Here is a 24,145-nt window from a genome sequence, read left to right as displayed (position 1 = left end):
ATTTTATAATGACAGTTTATTTATTTTTAACATGTATCCTCTAAGCTCTGAAGCAAAACCTCAGAGCTCAGTAAAGCTCACTCACTTCAGAATGTTTCAAAATACAAAGTTGCTTGTGTGTTTACTTCTGGCTCCTGGTTGCATGTGAATAGTCACATTCTCCTACTTGAGAATTTTGAATCTGTTTTCCTCCTGCTTCTCTCTTTTTCTCTGTCAGGTCATATGACTCCTCACATTCTTGAGATCTCTCCTGAAGACTTTTGACAGCTTGCTGTCTGCTCTCATCTCTCTGACCCGACTGGTTCTTTCCCTGATGCACCTTGGCTTATGTTAGTGGATAATTGCATTCCTTAGCTTTGGAAAGCTGAATAAACAAGTCCTGATGTTTTTTCAGTCATGCCTTATGACTGGACTGTTATCTCCTAATGCAGCCACTTTGCCTGGAGTACTTGCAATGCTCCTCCTTCACTGCTTCTACTGTTCATGGCAGATGGAATTCTCATGCTGTGCTCAAAGGTCTTTCCCTGTTACTCAGTCCCTGGCTATTTAAAAAAAAAAATAAAAATATATATATATATATATGTATAGTAGGTCACTTCATGGATACAAAATTAACTTACATATGCTCCCTTCTGCTGGGACACACTTCTAAGGATTTTTAGTCTAAGTTACATTGTAAGGTTCTTCAAGATCATTTAATTTTATAACGTTCTCTATCATGGTTCTTGTAAAAAAAAGATCTGATTTTGACTGCTCATGATAGGATTACCCATTTTGCTGTCTCTTAACACTTTGCAACTGAGAAATGTAGGGTTTTCAAGGGCATTGGTCTTTGATCTTTGAGTAAGTTTGATTTGTAAATATAATTTTTTTCAATAGCTTATTCACATTTTAACTTCCACATGTATTTCTTCCATAATTTAAAACTGAAGCAGGTTTTCACAACTGAAATTAATTTTTTTCCTCACAAAGAACTTCATAAGCACCTGGAGTTTGGGTTTTTACATCATGTAATGGGTTTTACCTCAGGTAATTTAATTTTCAATATTTTATCTTTACAGATAAAACATGGTTAATATTAAAGAGAAATAAAACTAGCAGTGCCTGGTATACATAATTTATGTCACCTGTTCTTCTGTTTATTTCACAGACTATTTTTTACTACAGTATTCAGTTTCTACCTTCAGGCAGAGTGCTACTACAAATCTAATCTCTGTAGTTTCTCCAACAAACTTAGACATCTTTAAAGGTTTTTAAACTTCTTTTCACTGATTATTGTCTTAAGGCATTTTTATTATTACTGAAAGCAAACCAAAGCTTACTTAAAATGCTACCTAACTTAGCAAATCTGTAAGTAAAAACGCCACTGGAAATTCTGAAATTCTTTTGGAAGTAGATAAAAATTAGAGGTTTGAAAAGCACTATTCAGATTTAACTGCACTACATGTAATCCTGTCAGGATTACAGTGCCTAATAAAATCTGAATAAAAGGGAACATTCTGTCTTGTTCCATTTTTATGTTTGGTTTTGTTTCTTACTGGTACGTCCTCCCATTGCTGGCTCTTCACAAGTTCATAAGAAGGTTCCGTTAAATCAAATTTTGGAACAGGGAAACCAGGAATGGCATTGTGCAGGTGGAAGCCAAATGTCACCAGCCAGCTGTTAACATCTGAAAGAGAATTATTAACAAAAAACAATATAAGAAATATAGAATTGTTCTGTATTTTGCAGTCATACCCATTTTACATGGAATCATTTTTGGCATAGTTGCTTTCCTTCTGTAAAATGAAAATTATTCGAGTCTTATTTTGATATGGATGGATTTAACTTTGTGCTACAGCAAACCTGTGCATAAAACCTGAAGCTGAGCTATGCTCATTTGAAAGGCATTGCAGGCTTCAGCAATTCTGAAGGCCTCAGTGACTTCCAGCACAACTACAGGAACATAATTAAAGTGAGATTTCCTTCTAATACAGCCTAAACTATCTGGGATTTCGTGGCCAGGGGGAACACGCTCTGTGTTTCATGTTCACCATCAGAACTTGAAAAAAAAAAAGTATTGCAGAGCACATCCTGTACTTTTGTTATACATGTGTTATTGTAATGTCTTCAAACTACCCCTGAAGTAAAACCTATATGGAAAATTACCTTTTAAATTATTTGGCAGATATTTTATGTTGTTTCAAGAAAAATTTCCCCCTCTTCAAGATGAAGTTGGACTGATGAAATGTAAAGCTAATGAAATGTATTACAGTTGCATCAGTAAGCAGACAGGATACTGTGTTTCTGTGTTAGCATTAGAAAAGATTATTTATGATACATTTTATGTTCTGTTAAAAATAAATTAGGGATGCAACAATTAATTAGTTAACAGTTGTTGGGCAAGAGTGGGTACTGTGCCTTATTTCTGTCATTTCTACACCATCTTTCACAAATACTAAGCTTAGCCAAAGTTGGCAGAGTGCTCCTTAGCAAGTCTAGTAGTTTTCATTTAAGAAAATAAGCAAATAAATATATATATAAAATAAGCATGAGGAAATAAGCAGAACAAGGAACAAAAATTTTCAAAACGTTGAACGATTAAAAAATATTTACCTTAAAATAGCTTCTAACCTTTCCAGATAAATGATGTGCTTCATGAGGGTCTGCATCTAAAGCTGCCAGTAGTCAAATGACTCATTCAAATGATAAACTTACATGAGCACCATGTATCTATATATACCACATATAAAAGTTATTTAAAGAACTAAGACTGTATTTAGAGGGAATTTTTTTTAACTAAGCGCACAATTTTCTATGCCTCAAAACATCTGATTGCAACTGCATCCCTTGCAGCACACGCAGCTAAAACAGGACAGATTCAAAGGTCTGTTATTGTCCTGACTCCTGAACAGCCCCTGCTAATAGCTGCTGTTTGTTAAATCAATGTAAACACACATGATTTCCAAGATGCTTTTCTGAGTGGTATTCTCACAACTTGTGAGTAAGTGGGGTTGAGTCCCTTCTGCAGTATGGCATTGTCTGTGTAAATAATTCAGGTTATTTACTTTTATTCAAATATGAAAATTCAGATGTACCTGAGTAATGCATTCTTCAGAAACTTCTGGTGACATGAAATCGGATTCTTTTTATCGTATGTAGAGCAATGAAAGAGGCTACACATCACTAACTCTAGGCCCACAAAAAGCATATAGGCTCGCTAAGACCTCAGCTATACAAAAAGTGACACATTAGCAGCTTTGTGTTGCCAAAAAAAAATAATTCACACCCCTTTTCCTATATCCTACTCCACTTTCCCTGCTCCTGGCTGTGTAATCATTACTTGCTGCTGGCCCTGGAGCTTACTGGACTTCTTTCTTAACTAAATTACATTAGTAGCCTTGCAGAAACTTCCCTGGCAAGTACCAGTTAACTTCCAGTGATTATTTGCTGCCATATTAATGAGTTAAATTGGTCGCAGAAAAACTGCTTCTGCCCTTGCTCCCCTACAGTCTCTCTCCCTCGTCTTTGGTCCATGACAATGAACTTTTTACTACTCAATAGCCCAGAGCCATGAAGAAGCCTGTAAGGAGATTCTCATGAAAGGTCTTGAGGGGTTCTTACTCTTGTTCTTGCTCAAGGAGTCTATTTTTTATTGCAAGAGCACTGTGTAGTGCATAATGATTGGAAGGAGAACCTAGGGCTCCTCTTTCCTAATGCCCTAAAATCTCTATCTGAGGCACCTTGTGTTACAGTTCAGTCACTGGGAGAGGAAGAGATGTGTTCCAATGGTATTACAAAATATACTTTGGAAAATCCAACCTCTCTGTATACTGAGGTGCTCTGAGTTATCTTTTTGAGTCAACATTCCAATATTAAAGCATCAAAAGGACTGTGTAGAGCACAAGGTTTAGGTTTAGTTACCTAAATCTGAAAGCTAATAATGGCCTGTGGATCTTAATCTCCTATGCAGCTACCTAAATCGATGTCTAAATCTAGATAATATATTTTCACGATATTTGCTATTTTGCTATTCCTGATAAGCATGTTTGCTGTAATTATTCTCCTTGTTACGTGCTTCATGCTTCCTCATACAGAACCTTTCCAAATAGGACATATGTAGGTACTTCACCAAGTTGAAACTGGATGTCTATAGGTCCAACATTCCCAAAGTAAAATCACTTTGTTGATCAGGATGCCAAGCACTTTTCTGAACAACAATCTTCCTTGAAAATTTCTCTAGCATTCCTCCCCGACAATATCCTCAGCCTCTAACACAGGTAATCAGATGATAAGAGGGTAAATTTTTAAGCAAGTGGGAGTCGCTCTTGCAATTAAGTAACATTTTACCTGTGATGTAATCCTTCACATCGTGTATTTTACTGGCAGGGTTGTTATTTCTAAACATGTACAAATTAAAAGGAGCTGGATCCTTCCCAATTCTCTTCCAGATTTCAATATCCGGTGTTGTCCACCGGCCTGCCAGTATGTCATAATCTCTTTCTCCGAAGTGGACTAGCTTGGTCAGTGGGTCATATAAGCCTCCATGAAATCCTATTACGAGCTGGAAGTCAAGGTTAGAGTCAAAATAGATCTCTCCGTATGCAGTATATTGAATTTGTTTCAGCATGAGACCATTACTACTGAAAACAGCCAGTGGTGTCCCTGTATTGTCTGATGCAATGTAGAACTCATCTCCACTGCTAATTTCCATGGCAAAAAGATGCCCTTGCAGATCATAGTAGAGAGATGTGATTTCAGAACTTGAATGGTTATATACATGAGTTATCCTGGTAGGGTAAGTAAGGTCTGCATAAAAAAACTGAAGATGCTGTCCAAGGCTCGTTTTAGTGGAAACTCGTCGTCCAAGTCCATCGTAGCGGTAAATCACTGTCCACCCGCTGCCTTTGCTATAAACTCGAGTAAGAAGGCCCTTTGAACTGTACTCAAAGATTTCAGTGCCCCTCTGACGCAGAAATCCATCTTCATCTAAGCGGTACTGCACATCACCCAGCCGAGTTATTCTGTCTCTCAGGTCATAGCGAAGTGGTGTCAAACGGGCACTGCTACTGGGGTTGAGCAAGTGGAGGTTGCCGTTCAGGTCATAGTTGTATCGCCACATTATTTTTTCATTCAGATAAACTGTCTGGAGCTGACCATCTACATCATACTCATAAGCGTATTTCGTGGTGTTGGCAAATGGCCCGATTTTAATTTCTCTTTTTGTCACCCGTCCCATGTTATCATACTGAATTGTAATCCAATACATTAGCGATCGAAATATTTCATACTGAATTTCCTTGATGCGACCGTGTGCATCAAAATGTTTAGTGTAGGTCATTACAGCTGTTGAAATGATCTGGTTAATATCATAATATATAACTCCAAATTTTCCAAATTGTTCGACTTTGCCAGATATATCATCAAACTGGTAGAGATCGATAGGCAATGGGGTTTCATTGATGACACCTTGCATGCTGGTCACTCTGAAGCTGTTGTCATAGCTGTAGTCAAATCGGGCATTTACCATTCCGTCTTCGCTGAAGCGGAAAATCTGCCTGTCAATCAATGGCCCGATTTGCCTGTATCTAATTGTGCAGATAAAACCATCGCTTTGGAGGTTTACTGTTTTCAGGACTCCTGCTGTCTCATCATAAGTAAAGCTAACTCTTGTAGTATCATATAATATTTCTGAGAGCTTGGTCTGCCGTCTGTACTTGAATAACACTCTTCGGCTTGTCCCCAGGAAAGCAGTTTGGAGGAGCTGCCCTTCCTCGTTGTAGTCCATGATGACAGAGGCGTTACTTTCCGGGGGGTTGTAGATATTCCGGTAGTAGCCGATGGAGCGGATAGTCTGCATGGTGTGACGAGCAACACTGGGCATGGTGACAGCAGCGAGGCGATCCAACATATCATATTCAAAGATATACTGCCGTTGGCTATGAAGCAGAAGAACCATTGACTGAAAATTAAGAACAGATTTTTACCATGTGACAAATGGTAGAGCACGTTCCCCCCCCTCCGTATTCTGATGCTATTTCTTCAAAAAAAATGTGACGTTCCCACTTGAGAAAATTATCTCCTCTTTAATTGAGTTATCCTTGACCTTACATGTTGTTAACATCCCCCTTCCTAATTTACTTGGATGCTTAATTGTTAGGGGTTCTGTAATTAGTAGTTCCACATCCATAATTTGCTACTTGTTATGACTGTATCACTCTTTTATCAAGCACTCACAGCTAAACAGCAGATTGTCAATGGATTCAGATAAGTCATGTTTAATATGGGAAGAAGTAAAACTGTCTTAGAGCCATTAACTCATGAGGAGAACAACATATGGGAGATACAATTTCTTCCCTACAATTAGAGATGATTTTGAAGAATTTGAATAGCCTGAGATCCCTGAATACTGTGTTCTTCTTCTGTAAGCTTTTAAGACATAGGCAAAACAATTGTTCGATTATTTGTATCAAAAGGAGTTACTTGGAACTGTTCTGACATTTTTCTGATGCGTGGTTATTATCTATCATAAGTCTTGATTAAATTATGCCTGCAATGACTAGTGAGCAGTACTTGCTGAGCAAAAGCTTCAATAGAAATATATTAAAACCCCAGAAATAAATGGATTCTCTTTTTGCATAGCAGGCAGGGGATCTCACAAGGGGGATTTTCACAGATATTTCTAGATTTAAAAGCTATCATTCAGCAATCCTTATATGTGAAAAAGATTACCCATCTTTTGCCTATTGTTTATTTTGATGCTACAACATACAGCTGCTTGTAACTGTTGACAGCTCTAACTATTTAGAAACAAGAGATTTTCTTGGTAGTGAGAAAAAAAACAATGGCGAAGAATTTACAAACAAATTATTTTAACCTGAATTACACTGCAGAGATCTAGTCCCTATATCTTACTATAAGTGTTAAGATAAAAGGTAAATACAGATGCTTCTTGTTAGTGACTGGCCTAAATAATTTAAAAATATATTAATTGCTAGCAATTAGCTGCAGCAGGATTATATATCTATTGTATAAAACATTCCCCTAGGAATCACATGTTGATACTTAGAATAATTGAAACACGATTCTACTACCTGTTTTTGCTTTGCATGCAGCAGTCAGATGCTGCAGAAATTCAGCACAGTCAAAGTTTTTTTTAAAACCTGAGTATTCTTTACCTTTTCCAAATACGTGTAGCTCCAAGTTTTCCCATCAGCAAATACTCTAGACACTATCCTTCCCTGTCCATCATACTCTATTTTTTCACTAGTTGTCCCTCGCTGTATACTGCCTATTTGGCCTGCAGATGAATAGGTAACATTGACAGCCATCAGCTTGCTGCTTGGTAGCCACAGGGTGGGGTGCCCTGATGTGTCGTAGGCAATCCTCAGCAGAAATTTACGGTGGTCATCGTAGATCTTTTCTGTCTTTGTGGTTCGATCAAAGTCAACTGAAAGGAGGTTCCTGCCATTAACCTTTTTAAAGCAAACAAAATGACACAATAAATCATGCTGTTCAAACCCTAGCCACCTATTATTTCCACAAAGCTAGCTATTCTTTAAATACCATTTACTGTGATTGATCTGCTGTGCATGTAAATTATTTTAGCAACGTCTTGATATAAATGTAGTGCACTATGTTAGCATCTGCTTCAGAAGGTCTCATTATATGGTGTTGGATTTGTTGTCAACTGTTAAGAAAATACTGAAAGATGTGTACTGAAAACTTATATAATAAATGTGGCCATTTCAGAGTACAAGCATGTTTTGCAGGCAGTCCGAAGTATATCCAGCAAATTATCGTCAAAACATATTCAAAGCATACGCTTGCCTGGTTCATAACAATCATGCTCAGAATGAACCAGGTCCTAATCCTCCATAGCAAGCACTTTTCACAATGGTAAATACAAAATTAAGATCTTCAAAAGCATGTTAAGTCTTCAAATTAGGATTAAACAGTTTTTAGAATGTAGGCTTTCTCCCTCTGGATCAAATGAAAGTTTAACTCAATATACTATCCAATGCTGCCGTATATTTATGAGGCTGAAATCCTTAGTAGAGGATTATGTCTTTTGCCTAGTTAATTGACCACTTAAAGCCAAAAATGAATGGAAATCTAATGAACCACTGAAAAATAGTTAAAAATGCTTTGAAGTTCACAACTATTTAATTTGAAATTAAAACCTTAGCCTAGATACATTTATGTTGAAAACTATATTACTTATATATGTAAACTACAGCAGTGGATAGTGCTGTCTCTGTAAAACTTTTACATTGAAATCCCCCCAGTCCTTTTAGTATTCTAAATATGCTTTCAGTGTCATTGACTCAGTTCTCACTTTTGTATTTATGAAAGGAAAACATCTGTTTTTATTTTCTAACACAGGTATCTTTGCACTTCTCTGTATCCCCTTTGCACTGAACTGTTTTTTAGTGTTCTCAAATATGTCCCTCGGTTTTCTTGGTTCATCTGCAGACCCCTTCTGTGTCCACTGTGTCTTTTTAAAGCTATTCCAGGTAGGGGTGCAACACTGGTAACTAAGAGTTTTCAACACTGTATTTTGCTAAGATGTGGAAAGAAGGGGACAAATGGACATACAGCTATGTGGATTAATAATTTTTAAAAAATTCCTTTTCAAGTACTTCATGCATACATTACAAAGGGGTGAAGAAAGATGGCTAAATGGCATTAGGAAAAGAACAAGAGAGTAGATACCCTGACAAAAGAAATGACTGGAGGATTTTTTGCATTTTTCAGGGCAGCATATTTAAAAATCCATGTATCATGGATGTTGGTACTTACACCCTGAGGCTAATAAGCTTCTAAAAGACCAATATAAATTAAATACTTTATTACCGGCATAAAAGGTATTAAAGTGCTGGTGATATGTCATAGGCAAATATGAAAAAAAAATCCTGCAGAAGCTCATTTTTGCTTTTATCTGTCTATGTATCTACATTACCTTTATCTTTTTTAATATGAAATAATGAGAATAATCTGCATTGTTAATTTAGGAACAAAAATCATGTTTCATGTAAATCTTCGAAGTAAGGAACATAAAGTCTAGCAGATGCAGAACAGCTATTTCATCTATTTAATGTGCCATCAATTGTTATTGCAATATACTTAGAAGAAAAAGGCTGATTCTAGAAATAGCTTAAACTTAATTCTGAAGCATTCCTATTCCCTTCCTTTTGTCGTGTGGTTGTTTGGGTTTTTTTTTTGGTTTGGTTTTTTTTTTTTTAACTTCTTATTTTTCAGGTAGCTTTTGTTTAAATTTCCCATCATGTAATATTCTCTCATTTGCCTAAATTCACTCTTACATCTTGCTTATCTCTGGCTTCTATTTCTCAGCCTCTCCCACACATGGCTGCACTTCTGCGTCTCCCTGCCTGTTTTGCTTCTCTGATTTTTTTTCTCCTCCCTTTCTCTCCATCTTCCCTTCCTTATTTTACATTTTATCATGATTTTTATTAATTTTCTTGTCTATCTCTCAGGCTCAGATTCTGAAGTGAGAATGGGCACTTCCCATTTCTGAGTTGTCAAAGAGGGAAGGGTGATTTTATGGTTAAGGCAGATGTCCAAGCAATTGTGGTTAATTTCTTGGCTAAGCACATGCTTCCGGTGTAAATTGCAGCAAAGTACTTAATCTGGCTGTCTCACTGCCTTATCTGCTAAATGGGATAATAACCTCTTTTACCTTCTCACTTTCCCTCTGTCTGGTCTGTGTAAGGGGAGGATATGAGGGGAAAGAAAGGAGATGCCTCTTCCTCCAGCCAGATTCATGCTTCCACATTCTGCTGTGATGGAGCTGTTGCTTTCAGACATGAGCTTTTGGTGAAATTACGGCTGTGCTTGCGTTATCTTGTAATATAAATGGCAATTATAATAACAACAACTTCTGGTTATATAGCTTTTTTCAGTATGGGGCTGAAATAATATGTCAGCTAAAGTACTGCCTTCAACTGAAGCATTTAACAACAGCTTTGCTACCAAAATACTTTTACAGAAAAACTGGAACGTTTTCAGTGTGTTTATGACAGTCACTCTTCAAATATATTTGCAATATGATGATAAAAGTAGTAATTCAAGAAATATTCAATTAGGAAACACTTAACAACACAAAACTGTTGACCGTCCTGGCAATGTTAAATAATGCATATATGAAATGCAGTGGAAATGTAGAGTACATTTACTGGAAATATATTCTGTCACTGTGCTTTTGTCTACATTTGTCTTCTTTGCACAGAAATGTTACTGACCTGTCTGCAAATGGAAAATATGAGCTCCCTAAGGTGTTCTTTCTGTTGTTTTCTTTCTCTATTTTCCTACATCTTCCCACCCACCCTGAGTGACCTTTATGTAGTATTTTCCCATGTAAATCAATTAAAAAAAAATCTTCATTATTTTTTCTTCGCTGACAAGTTTCTTTACTTTTTTTCCCCGTTTTTCTTATTTTCTGCGTATTTCCCACCTGCCCTAATGTTCCTATTTGTATATAAATTTTTAACAACTACAATTTAATCATCATCTATCATCATCTCACTTTCCCCTCAATCTTGTTAAATCTTTCCATCTTCTTCTGTTCCTTTTTTCCTGCTGACTCTTCCAACTTAAAGTTGCCAATGAAATTTCTATTACCTCCTCTGCACTTGAATGCCAAAATATTGCTTAACTTTTGAGAAATGGACTCATGGTGAGAGGCTTCACTGCCCAAACCAAATGCCATTGGTATGGTTATTTTACTTTCTCTTGGGCTTCTTTCACAAATGAATTGGCAGGTGTGTTATCCCACTGTGCTCTGTAATGACACGTCTATGAATGGAAACCACAAGGATTAGCTCCAGAATCATGGCTTCTTTTCTCTCTTCCTTATCCTATTCCATCTGCCATTGCTAGGTCCAAGTATGTTGTTCTTAAATAGCTGCTACTGTGCACAATAATCATTCCTTCTTGGAAAAAAGCCATTCTTCTTGCAGAGCAAGTGGTAGAGAGGAATGTAAGATATATTATATCATTCCATTCTTTCTCATCCCCAGAGGAAGTTTTAAAATATTTTAAGATTTAAAATGGTGTATTGCCTCTTAAGAAGTCAAGTGGTCTGCAATTTGATGTACTTCCTAGGCCTTATTTGAAAAAAAACCAAGTTCAGCTCTAATAATACACCAGACTGCCAATGTGGTCTTGAAATGGTACCCTGGCAACTCATTGTTAAATGCTTAATCTCTGTTGTCTTTACCAAATGGCTGTCATAAATCATAGTTAGCTTCTTACTTATAATTCACTTGCTATATAGGAAGAAAAAACGCCAACAAAATGGTAAAGACATATGTTAGAGGAATATGCTGTACACATGCACACACAGTTAAATCCATTCTGCCACAAATAAGTATGATTTTTATTTAAAATACAAAAGAAAGAAAATCTTAGGACTGTGCTAACTTATGGTAGACTAATTTAAAACAGTATTCAAAAATAGGTGTGCGAATTCGGTACCAGAAACAAAAACAGTGAAGGAAAGCAGAAAATTATCCTTTTATCCAGATTCATTTCAATACATTTCAGGCTAAAACCCAACCGTTTAAAGTCCACAGAAAAGAGCAATTAGTAAGGAAAACAACCTATAAATAAAATAATGAAAGCAAGTGCTTCCAGCTATACAGTCTGCAGTAAATATTCCGTGGTTGTTGGATGGCAGTGCCAACAGGAATACATGCACATTTCCTCTCACTTAGTAAGAATGCAGTGGATACCATGCATGTTTGCATGCTTACCCGAAGCTTTCGGCCAAACACATTGACTTTTCCCTGAGTTTGCTCTTTCCGGAATCGCCATTCCACCACGTTCTGCCCGTTCTCCCCTGGCAGGGTCATGTTCCTCTTTGCCACTGTAGGGTTGGCAGTGCCAGCCAACACGTGTGGCTCTGTTTGATAGTGTGAGTCCAGGCCACTGGCATACAGAATTCTCAGTGAGCCATCATAACCAATCTGGTAGCTATTTCTCAACTGATCTGAAACAGCAAAAAAGAGAAGCAAGGGTTATCTACTTGTGTTGAGAGCCTGCCTTTGCCCCTCACACTTTATGCATTCTGACTTCATGTAACTGACCCAATGGTAATAAACCCCCAGGGGGAGACTGATTATTGGCATCACATGAGAGGACAAATGCCTTTGGGACCTACCTTCAAAGTTGCTTAAACACTTAAGAAAACCCTACCCACAGAGTATATTCTTTGCACTGGCAGAAAAAAAACCCCAACATTTTCTGCTGTTTCATTACATATTTTTGGCCTAATCCTAAGCATAATGTGACTACTGACTTTTGAAAGTAGAGTTTGACTGTTGGTACATCACATGCTCTTTTAAAGCTAAAAATCTCACTTCACACTATTTCTGCACCTATTCCCCTTTAAACCCCTTTCGCTTCTTTCCAAGATTTTCTGTTAATGCAAAGTAGGTATTCTGACTACTTCCATAGTGCTAAAGCTATTTGGTTAGAAAACATATTTAATTGTATTCTTATTGCAATTCTTGCTTTACCAGCAGAGTTCTTCTTACATGCATACAAAATCATGTGTGTATCACCCCTTCTTCCAAACACTATGCCTCTAAAATTTCCCTCTGATGTATCTGATTGGAGCTGCCTGCACCATTTTAAGATCAGTGTCTGCTGAGAAGTCTTTTGTTTACAGTACCTTGAACCATGGTATAGAAAGAATCAATTGATGATAAGTTGGAAGTGATGCTGACATCTTCCTCTCTGCTGGATGACTCAATGTCCACTGTAATAGCCCTTTCCATTTCCCCATGAAGGTTAGTGACAACTCCAGTTGGGAATGTAACATTTGTTAGACGGCCTTCACTATCGTAGCTAAAAAATGAAAAAAAAGAGTCCAGAAATGATACATAGCAGGAACTAATTGTTTTCATTTACAAGTAAAATGAACAAAAATACCAGCTACTCATATTGTTAAGGCACTTTTGCTTTTTTGTGCATGGGATAGGCACAGCAAAGACTTCAAACGTGCTTTGAAGTAGTCAAAAGACTGCTTAACATACAGGAGCCTCAGTGGTGATAGCAAGAGCAAACAGATGGATCTTCAAGCTCTGCATATTATTCTTTGAAGTGTGACCAGATCCTGCTGCACATCTAATTCACCATTTCAAAGGGAACATATTTGTTGGTGCTAAATTCCGTAGCATTCTGTACTCACTCCATATTATTAGGCTCTATTTTGCCCTTGTAGGAATCCTCACATTTTTTCATAAACTGGGTATCTGAATAGGAGTGTCTCTTGATCCTTACCTATTCAGTGATTATGCAGACCACCTTCCCTCTGGTTCCTGTATGCTTAACATCCCTTGTATTATTAAGAGAAAGAATCTGGGGTAAAACAATCTACTTAAGCTGCCTGTAGCTGAAATCATAACAGCTAGCATATATAACTTGGTAACTGTTGGCAGATCACAGTTTGAGTACTGTGGCATAAACTATGCAGGACATGCTTTTTTTTTCATGGCTCTACTGACATTTCTTTAAACCAAGAGCTATATATGCATTCAATATGAATAGGTAGATACAACTTCTATAATTGAAGTAGACCTATGGTGCCTAAACCATGTCTTTTCCTGTGCTGTGTTAGGTATACTCCATTGGTACAAGACTCACATCAAAATATGTGATGTGGTCACGGTATAGAGACAAAGCATTATGTGAGCTTCAGGTCATAAAAGTGCCTTTAACATTAGCTCTTCCAGTATTACAGCCTGGATTCATCAGCCTAGGTGTTCAGGTGAGCTCAGGTGAGCTGAAACTCATTGTTTAGAAGTATAGTCTGCCTCTACCTGCAATGAAAAGAAACATATCCAAAAATGTGATTCAGCCTACATATGACCTGTTTGCTCTCAGCAGTTTTCCATTACTCTCCCAAGACTGTGTAGTGGGAAGCTGAAGGAAGCTTTAGTCTCTTAAAGTAATTAGAACACGACCTTGCAGGTCCTCACAGTGTGCTAGACATTTCATGCTCACAATTATCATCAAAATTGCTCCTTCTGGGAAAGAAATGCAAAAAACAAAAAAAAAACCAACAAAAAACCCCCAACCAATCAATGAAAAAAAACCCCAAAAACCCGACAAAACCCCAGTATCCTAAAATAACCTTCACACATATCACTGAGGCTACAGAAACTCTCTTCTTATATTGGAAAAACTAATTCCAAAAATTTTTTTTAACCCACAACACACTGGCTTTCTCTGAACAGCATGAGCACTGCACAGCATTGCTGTAACTGAAAGGATTAGGTTAAGGAATGTTTTTTTCCAGTTTGCTTACTCTGTAGATTTGACAGCTTTTTGCATACAGTCATTTCCATCCTTTTAACACAGTTGATTTCCTTTGTTTATATAAGACTTTCACTTAGCAATAGGAAAAAGAAAAGAATGTTTACACATCAGAAACTATATTGCAAGTCTGGGAAATCAAGTGGGAAAATTTATTTTTTTAAGTTAAGTATATTTCAAGATAATAGGGTTTCTTCTAGTGTGTTTCTAGCCCTAATTTTGGCTCCTTTTCACATATTGGACTTGGCAAGCTGAGACACTGCATTTCTGTGGGAGACTGAAACAAACACACCCACGTTCCTTGGGCATGAATGTGACTGCCGGCCTATCCATGACCTTCACTCTCATGCCTCAGTTCCATAAACTTATTTTCTTTTCATGCCCAACTTCCCTTTTCAATTTCCAAGGGAATGTATATTGGCCAATTAGTGTCTCTTCCTATTTTCCACTTTATGTTTGAAAATATATCAAATTATTTTGTTGGAAATTAGTTTTGTCCTTTGATTCCAGTAGCCAAATATTGGTCTTAATTTCTAACAATGCTTACTAGAGCTCTAGAAGGTAAGATTTCACTGCAAGAACTTTTTACCCTTTGAATCACAGAATTTCTGAGAAATTAATTACCACGTTTCTGTTCAGTCACTTGAGTTGAAAAATGCTGCACATCAGTAGCACTCCATACAATGTGTGACTTTGCTGTAGTATACAGAGCTGAACATTGCAATTATTGTTTTATGTATTCTTGCTTCCACCTTATTATTTTTTGACTCTGTGCCTATTGTTCCTGGACTGGTCTCTTCTTTCAAAAATACATGAAAACATATCATGAACCTACATGTTCATGTTCTTAAAAGCATGACTATAAAGTTGAAAGAGTCTTAGAAGCCACGATTCCTTGGTTCAGGCCTCCTAATGCAAGAAAAAAATGTGAATGAGATGTGAAAGGTAAGAATAGGATTTCTCATACTTTTATAACCAGGAACAAAATGAAAGAAGGGAAACAGGGCTTTCTGCAATGTACTACATATTCCATTTTATGATGGATTGTAAATGTGAGTGCTTCATTTCATTCACAGCACATTGAATACTAGACATGCTTTATACTTGGTATCTTTGTGCCCCCAATGAAAGCCTTCGCTGCTCAGTGTAGCAACATTGCTCATACCTTTGGGCATTCCTCTGCCATTTTTCTTATTTCATCCAAATATCCCTGCATTCTGCTGCCAAGTTGAATTTATTCATCCAAGATAGTCAGTTTTAGACTGAGACATTTCCTTTATCTGCCTAGTGTTCTAATATTGAAATTACCCTAAAAGGAGAGAGATCTAAAGTCTAGAGGGCGAGTGCCTATATTTGGCATTTGACAGCCTCTTTGATCTTTTCATCCAAACACAAGCTCAGGCACATGTGTTCTGTGGAGCCCTCTGATCTTGCTATGCCAGGATGCACAGCAAAGCCATTCAGCCAGCCTCTTCAGTTCCTCAAGAGCAACTATAAACTCTTCAATAATATAAACCAGAAACTTTTTCATTGAGCATGACCTCACACCCATTATTCCCATCAACTCATTTTCACAAGTATTAATATAATGATCTTCATATTTGGTCGGTAACTACAGCAGCAAGGGCAGCTGCCACCACCACCAGCTTAAGTTCCCCTTAGATCAAATCCTTTTTCTTCTTTAGGATGATCTGCCACTGTCAAATAGCTTTTCTCTTCTGCAGTAAGAATTTCTCAGAGATAATGATCATCAGCTTCCCAGATCCCTGACCTTTTGCTCTTCACCTGCTGGAAGTCTCTCTTCCATTGTTCATCTCCTTTAGTTTTAATTACATTCCTTCCCAGACTATTTTCTGTTCTAGTCTATATAGGACACTTCACCTTGCAGTGCTAACTTCCTAGTAAGCCTTATTGCAGATGGAAATGCCCTACTTTCTTTATTTCTGATTTGCTTCTCATGTGCATTGTATTTTAGTTCAGAGCACGTTTAGTTTAACTCCAACTTGAAAAGCATTATTAATGTTTTATATCAGAAGTTACTTCAGTATAAAAGAGGGAGCTGTAGAAATGAAGTGCATAGTAAAGTTTGCTGCTAAAGCCGATTGCTAAGTTATGTCTGATACTGTTTTTCCACAGACCTCTGCAGCACACTCCCTTAACAAAATAAATTCTGTAATTTTATTTTTTTGCTACTGTAAACATGGCCAGGTTGAAAAGCAAAGCACGTTGGTTCCTGCACTTTTCAGATGACAAGACATCCAGTGCAAATGTGTATTACGTATTTCTTTGAAGACTGGTTACAGATTATACCATTAGTTGGGATACTGCAGTAGCAAAATGAAGCATGAATCCATTTCATAATACAGACATAAAATTTTGACAGTAAAAGGAAAAGTACTGTTACATTCTCACCCAACACTCATCAGGCATTTCCTCTATGCAGCTCTAATTATTAAGAGTGGCTAAAAATGTATGTAACATTACTGTGTTTATTTCAAACTATTCATCAGAAGCTTTGTATACCAAGGTTGGTATATATCACCATGTTTACATATACTGAAAAATCTGTCCTAACCTAGCAATAAAATATCTTTCAGCTTGTTCAAGCCATTAGGTTCACATTTACATAGAGGTTCACTGTCTTTAACATCAAAGAGTGACTGCAAATACAAATTCCACTGTGAATTTGCATTCAGCTCCTGTGGCATACTGAGAGTTTAGTCCCTCCCAGCCTGTGAATTCACAGCTGGAAAACTATGGTCAAGAGAAGCCACCTTGATGGCTGCATTGCTAAACCAGTAACAAAACAGTTATTTTACTAATCAAAAGCAAGCAAACCCATACAGTTTATAGAGCTTAATTTTATTATCCTTTCATAACCTGTATGAAACTCTCCTGTTCTCCAGTGGTTTAAAACAGGGTAAGGCAACTTGCAGGGAGCTCTAGTTCTGACCATCCTTAACAACATTATGTAGGTGGTTGAGAGTGGCAAAGACTTCAACAAAATGAAAGTTATTTTGTTTTCCTTCACTCCATTTCTGAGTTGCTTTCCTCATTATGATACGATTGCTTTTTTTTTTTTTTTTTTTTTTTCCTTCTGTGTCTGAAGAGTGACTGAATGAGCCTGCTAATAATGAAAAGAAGCAGAAACAATCTAGAGATGCATGGATGGACAAATAATGTTTGCTTTTTTTGTCATTTCTTTAGTGTCACTGAAATACTTCAGTGGATGCATAGCTACACATTTATAGTCTGCCCTTTAAAAATAATATTAATTAAAATACCATGTTCACATATTCCTTTCTTTACAAACAGTGTATTTAATAGAAGCATCTTTAGCATCTTGCTTGTGAGTTCACAGTACAAATTTATCAAGAAATTCAAAATACTGAACTATAACTTCCTTTTGAGATATAACAGATTTTAAAAAAATGGAACCACAAACAATAAGCTAGATGTGTGTCTTGCTAATATTTTGTTTTGCTTAACAAGAAGGAGTCAAATGACAATTTGATGTATGTTAGTAGGCTTGTAAATTATGACAAGTGGATTAATTTTTTTTTTTTTTTTTTTTGACTATTGTCTAAGAAGGGTAGTATTTTTCTCTTGTTCTTATCAGGAATATTGTTTAGCATGAGAAAAAAAAGTAAGATTCTTTGCAGTCTTGCAGAATTTTAAATATATTGGAGGGGGAAGGGGGAAGCTCCTTTTCCTTATTTTCCATTTCCTTCCTGCTCTGCTCTTTTTCCATCTCATTTTCCCTTTCTCTTTGCATTTCCCATTCCTTTTCTGCTGTGCCTAGCTCTGAGAAAGTAGTGGATGAACAGGGATTACAGAAAATAGGTCCAGAAGTGATTCTAGGAAAGAGCTAAAGTGAACTGCAGCCAAAGTCCACTTCTGGACAGGAATTTATCTGCCTACTGGGTTTTTTTTTAATAGAATTTGGGCAGAAAATGCTAAACTTACAAAACCATGGAGGCTGGAACAGGATTAAAGGTATTATTAGCAGCTACAATTCTCTGTCCTGCTCAACCAAGTGGCAGAAAACTCAAGCTTAAATTTGAGCAGTGGGCCCACTTTTCCTCCTCATTTATCTGATGGCTGTCTTCTCTGGAGAAGGGGTCTTTATCCCATTTTCATCTAGGAAAGTCTTTTACAACTGTTTGCTTAGCTGGTTAAATAATTCAGGTAATGGCCTTTTACCTTAGCAATATGGTTAGGAAGGATTTTTCAGCCCAGGTTTAATGAAGAGATTTCCTCATCTGGAAAGCAATTGACAATTTCTCTTTTCACCTCCTCTTTTTTTTTTTTTTTTTTAAATGTCTCTGTGTCTATTTTGCCATAGTTTTTGGTCTTTTTTGTAAACTGACATTGAGCACACCAGACACATAAACAATTCACTTAAATAGGCCATTCTTGACAGCCACAACTCATCTGCAAAACAACAGGCATACTCTAAATGAAAATCAGTGAAGGAAATGCGTCTGTTGCATTGGGAACTCAAAGAAATGAATCAACACCTCCCCTCGTGATAGCTTGCTCACTTCCATACGGGGCATTTTTGATGCTCATTTTCCATTTCACTGCACAACCAGGCAAACAAGCCTGAGCTCAGTGCTTGTACTGCAGGTAAGATTGACCACTCCCCCTGCCTAATCCAAAATGACTTCCAGAGACAGGTATCTGGGGGGAGCAGTGCCTTGCAGTGAAAGAATCAAGACATGGATTTATTATGCCAGACATACTTCTTTACATTTTGCCAGGACACTGCCAAACTTTTCACTCCTTCCTGTAGGGTGTTGCAGTCCTCCCAGTCTGTGCTGTTTCCTGTGATAAGCAGCTGCCAGGTATGTTCTCGTAGGGATTCACAAAACCAAGAATTCTTTCATATCTTGTATTTCTGACCCTATATGCACAAGAACCCTCACAAATAAATGCTGTTGATGCTGTTAATGATGATGGTGCTTTCTGAAGAGCAGGAGGAACAGCAAGAGGGAAGGGGTGCATTGGGAGCAGTGGGATGGAGGTGGTGTGGCTTAAAATGCGAGGTGTTATCTGGGGCTGCAGCAGCTTCCCCGGGCTGGGGGTGCTCCTCAGCACCTTGTGCCCTTTTGAACTGAGCGCAGCCCATTGAAGACTGATTAAAGGAGGCTTGTCCTTAAGAAGATAAAACTAAGTTACAGTAGCCAGGCTTTTCTCTACAAGATCTCGAAATTCATTCCCTGTTTTGAAGCTTCCCTCTAGTGGGAATTCACTGCCCCCAAGACCTGTGGGGTCTGCAGGGGCTGGACACTGGTTTTTGCTGGGGTGTGCAGAGTGAGCTCCTGCCCCGCAGCAGCTTCCTGCCTCTGCTGTCTTGAATTTCAGAGCTCCCTGAGGGTGCTGGCTTGTTTCTGTGTCACTCCCCCTCCCACTCACCCCCACACCCTGACCTCCTTCTTAGCTCATCTATTACTATACAAATAAACTATGCCTTGTCAATATAAATACCAGAGTATGGCCTTTCAAATAAAAGAAATGTTGATGTATATATTTACTTTGTATGACAAACTGTCCCTTGCTGTAAGGTCTGCTTACACTAGCAGAGCTGAACTCCTAGGCCTTGGGTGAAAAAAGGATGTGAGGTTGGTTTGTCTGACCAGACATATCATTCAAAGTTTAAGATGTAATGTTGGGTTTTTGCCTTTTTTTTTTTTTTTTTTTTTCCTGAAGGTGTTTTTACACAGTCATAAAAAGTGAACATGATGAACATATTAAATTTAGCAAAACAAAAGCAAAGTTTTATGGGTCTATTTTTTTTTTTTTTCTTCCTTTTAGGACAGTGGAATACCAAGACAGTAAACAAATATTTCTAGATTGAGGTTCTGAAGCTAATATAGAATAACATCCTTATTCCTTTGGAGCACCAGTCAAACCCAACCAATAGATGTTTCAGGAGTCACAGAATCTTCCCTCTTTAGAGGGAATGGGGTAGGATCTTCAGCTGCACATGCCTTGTAGGCTCACTAAAGAGCTGATCAGTCTGGCCTCACTGGGGATGTAAAGAAACCACAACCCTAGCTCTTGAATGAGGATTGAAAACAAGGACTGTGTTAAAATACAGCATGAACAAAACCAGAGAGCCTCCAGTTCACCTGCAGTCTGGAGCTGTCCTTCCACCCCCACCTCACCAGGTCCTTCATGATGTGAAATGTAAAGGAGAGTGAGCTAGCTTGGCAGCTTGGCTGTAGCATCCCTGACTTCTGTTTCACAAAGAAAATTAACATGGGACAAGAATATAAACATGTCACTAGCTGAACAAATGGTATTAGTAAGTCCCTGATTAAAGCCAGAAGTGAAATGGATGCTTTCAGGAGCACAAGCAGAGCTGACTGCAAGACATTTATGTCATTCAAAGGAACAATACTGCTTTTTTGATGAACTATCCATACTATGTCTTTACCACTGCTATTTTGAGATTATTACTTATTTGATGGTTTTGCAGTTTTATTTTTATTACTTAATTCCAAGGACAGGAACAATTAACATTCAAGCATGAAAGGAAGATTAGACATGATGCATCAGTGCAATTAGGGGTCATACTACAGCTCCCTAAAAAATTTCACTTTGATATTTAATGTCATCTATTAATGGATTATTTTTAACATGTCTGCTTTGTTATTAAGCAGGATATATTTGAAACAGCAAGTTTGTGTGCTCCACTGTCAGCACAAGTCTTAAAAAACTGAAGTATATAACAGCATGTTATGTTATACTATAATGATATTTACTGTAAAATTGAGTTACAGTTCCACTTCAGAAAACTGTGAGACCATAACCTCTATTCTTATTAAAAGGAAGTTGCAGTTAGAATTTTTTAAAAAAATTATTTAATAATTTATCTAAAGAAGAAACACAGTAACTACAGCAAGCACTAAGCAGCACTAAGCAAGCACAGCAGTCACTAAGATCCTTTCAGAAATTGCAGGTTGAACAAAACATGGTTACATATTTGTGTACTATCCACATATCTATGGGAAGGTTTAAAGCCCCATCATTTAAAGTCCCATGGCCATGCACAAACTGAACACATCAGCTTTATATTTTTCCCTACAAGTTCTCTTTGGGTACAGGGAATACTTTGAATACAGGAAGTGTATTCAAGGAACTTGCCTTTTGGCCAGCCTTGCCTCCTACAGGAAGCTATGAGAGAGGGTTATGCCTACTGGAGTTTCAATTTGTGCCATGTTGAGAGGAGGAAAAGCACCAAAACCTGGCTAACAGAGAGCCAGCTGGTCCCTGAAATGTGCTTTAAGAGAGGAAGGTATGGATTGGGTGCTGAATTGAGACAGGCAATGGGGACAAACAGGCACTTATACAAGGACTGGATATCTCTAAAATGTTCCCAAGAAGGCAGCACAGAGATGGTTAGGAATGAAGGTTTTGTTTGGTTTTCTTGCTTGAGTAAATTCAATATGGAAGATTAAGGACATTACACTTTTAAGTCCTGCTTTGCAATGAAGGGCTCATGTGATGCCGCAAAAGTCAATGCAAGAATATAATAATTGTCTGAACAAATATGTTTTAATCAGTATGGTTAATTACTTTATACCACTACATTTTAGATGTGTGAAGAAAGAAGCCGCAGCAGTAAAAGCAGAAGGTATAAAAGGTTGTTGATTGTAAAAGGATAAAAATATCTAAAAAGCACTGTGATACCATGGACATTCAGAGAATGTGGTTTAAAGGTGATAAAAAATCCAGATTAAAAAGTTGTGTAAAAAAAAGTTCTGGTATTTGTAAGAAAAGAGAATCAAAACAGGATGAAAGCCTCAACACTGCAATAAATATTAGAAGAGGCATTTTTAGGAATTCATATTATTGAAACATAAATGTGATACATAAGTGAACACAAATAGAAACACAAATGTTACAGGAAAATAAAACCCTACAAATGTTAAAGGAAATGGTATAGAAACACTAATTAAGAAAACTGAATTGTGAATGTCTCAGAATACAGTAAAAGTGCAAGCGAATTGACATTGCTATTATACCAAAATTATTGGTATAATTTTTTACCTGACCCAAGTTAAATACTTACTGTTATATAAAGGAATTCTTTCAGTAGAAGTTCCACAGACTTTTTACAAGCCAAATCTTAGTATTTCTAATTCAGACTCCACAAGCAATGCACTTAGGTGAAGCAAAAGGAAAACTACAAAATATTGTCTGTTCCCTGTTGCCAAATGCTGACAGATTATGTGCTTGGTATGGGGGGAAACTAAACAGGTCCAAACCAGAGGCAGTATCTCACTCTGTGTCACAGAGTTTTACAGAAACCACAGCACTGAGTTCGTTGTTAATAAAAGCATAATATGCAAAGGATGCTACTCTGAAGCATGAAAACAGATTTTTACCTGCAATTCTCTCAAGTTTATACACTTTGTAAGGAGTTCACATTCTGCACGACTTCACCACCTTTCCAGAATGGCTAGAAACCTCATTAATTTAACTGTGGGAGCAAAGTAAACTTTTAAGGGCTCTGCTTGCTAATGTCATTCTCTTTGATTTCTGCTGCATTCCCTTGGAGACAAGAATTGAGTGGGAGAGGGAGAAGGGGAAGGAGAAGACAAATGAGCTCAGGGCATGAAGTGCCTGGGGAAACTCTGGATGAACTGTCAAGAGATAGAAGAGGGGATTGAGAAGAAATGCACTGCTGGGAAAGAAAAAGGCAGGGAAGCCAAATATGTCTTAAGAGATAGGAGACCTGGGCTGGTGCCAGATACAAGTTAAGGAAGTAAGGAAACGCAGCAGGGGGCAAGGCCTGAAGAGCAAAAAAAGAGACAAGGAAGAAAGGCAGTGAATTTGCCGAGGAGGAGGAGTCATCATCTAGTCTGGGTTAGATCTCTTCCTACTGATATTGCTCCTAAAAGGAGAGGAAGGCAAGAGGAGAGAAGACAGGAAAGAGATAAGAAACAGTGGCTATTGGAATTAATTCACTGCTAAGGGAGGAATGAAAGTTATTTGTGTTTAACCAAAGGGGTTAGAGGAGGCCAAAGGAACACACATGCAACCTGCACCCTCCAGAGCAGCTGTGAGATGGAAGAGTTGTTGCTTCTTTACAGAGGAGCCTGGAGAAGCACCTGGGCTGGGACCCCAGAGGGACAGATCCCAGACACTTGATACTGGGCTGACCATGATTTGTCCTAAGCCACCTCTCAGGAGTAGCTGGCTGTCAGACATCACCTGAGTGCCAAGCACAGCAATGCCCACCTTCAGCAGGGGCTGCCCAGACAACTGAGGCTGTCTTTGTGCCCTGGAGGGATCGTCCCTCCAGAGCAGCCTCTACCAATTCCTCCAGCAACCAGTTTGCTGCTTGCAGGGCAGCAGGCCCACGATTCAACAGAAGGACCTCCATGTGAAGTTCAACAAGGTTGTCATGGAGCAAGCTGAATAAGAGGGGCAAGGCCATGACGGCCCCTCAAGTGTGTGCCAGATTCTGGAGGCACCCAAGGAGTGACCTGGGACACTGAGGTGATTCAGAAGAAGTGGGGCTGAACAAGACACTTGGGACCCTCTCAGAAGTCTGACTCACAGCTCTGGTCAGGGGTAATAGCAGCTTTTTCTCTGGAATAACTTATCCTCTTGAGTATTATCAGACTATTATTCAAATAATAGCGAGCTTTTAACTCATTTTCAGATCAATTTAAAGACTGGCTGGCAAGTGCTGGCATGCCAGAGCTTTGAGAGGGACCTGAAATTTTAGGCTGGGGAGGGTGTCTGACCTTCTACATGACTGAGCGATTGCACAGGGGCTCTTTAGGCTTTTTCAGGAGTTTACTTGTGA

The 24,145-nt window shown here is 38.0% G+C and overlaps 1 protein-coding gene and 1 long non-coding RNA gene across 17 annotated transcripts in view; one reads left to right on the top strand and one right to left on the bottom strand.

Annotated features, from left to right (window-relative positions):
- The window catches only part of TENM3 (teneurin transmembrane protein 3), a 403,572-nt gene that overhangs the window by 5,461 nt on the left and 373,966 nt on the right, over positions 1–24,145 (bottom strand). For all 15 annotated transcript variants that reach the window (XM_071743228.1, XM_071743230.1, XM_071743231.1 and 12 more), the window contains 5 exons: positions 12,674–12,849; positions 11,754–11,989; positions 7,158–7,454; positions 4,330–5,941; positions 1,539–1,669 (listed from right to left, as the gene is read on the bottom strand). In XM_071743228.1, coding sequence (XP_071599329.1) covers positions 1,539–1,669; positions 4,330–5,941; positions 7,158–7,454; positions 11,754–11,989; positions 12,674–12,849 — 2,452 coding nt within the window. The remainder of the gene's footprint in view (positions 1–1,538; positions 1,670–4,329; positions 5,942–7,157; positions 7,455–11,753; positions 11,990–12,673; positions 12,850–24,145) is intronic.
- Positions 1–24,145, top strand: part of LOC139795934 (uncharacterized) — a 46,566-nt gene that overhangs the window by 10,774 nt on the left and 11,647 nt on the right. The window lies entirely within an intron of this gene.

The sequence above is a fragment of the Heliangelus exortis genome, chromosome 4, assembly GCF_036169615.1.
Source record: "Heliangelus exortis chromosome 4, bHelExo1.hap1, whole genome shotgun sequence".
Lineage (NCBI taxonomy): Eukaryota > Metazoa > Chordata > Aves > Apodiformes > Trochilidae > Heliangelus > Heliangelus exortis.
Note: the sequence above shows the minus strand (reverse complement) of the source record. Positions and strands in the feature narration are given on the sequence as shown.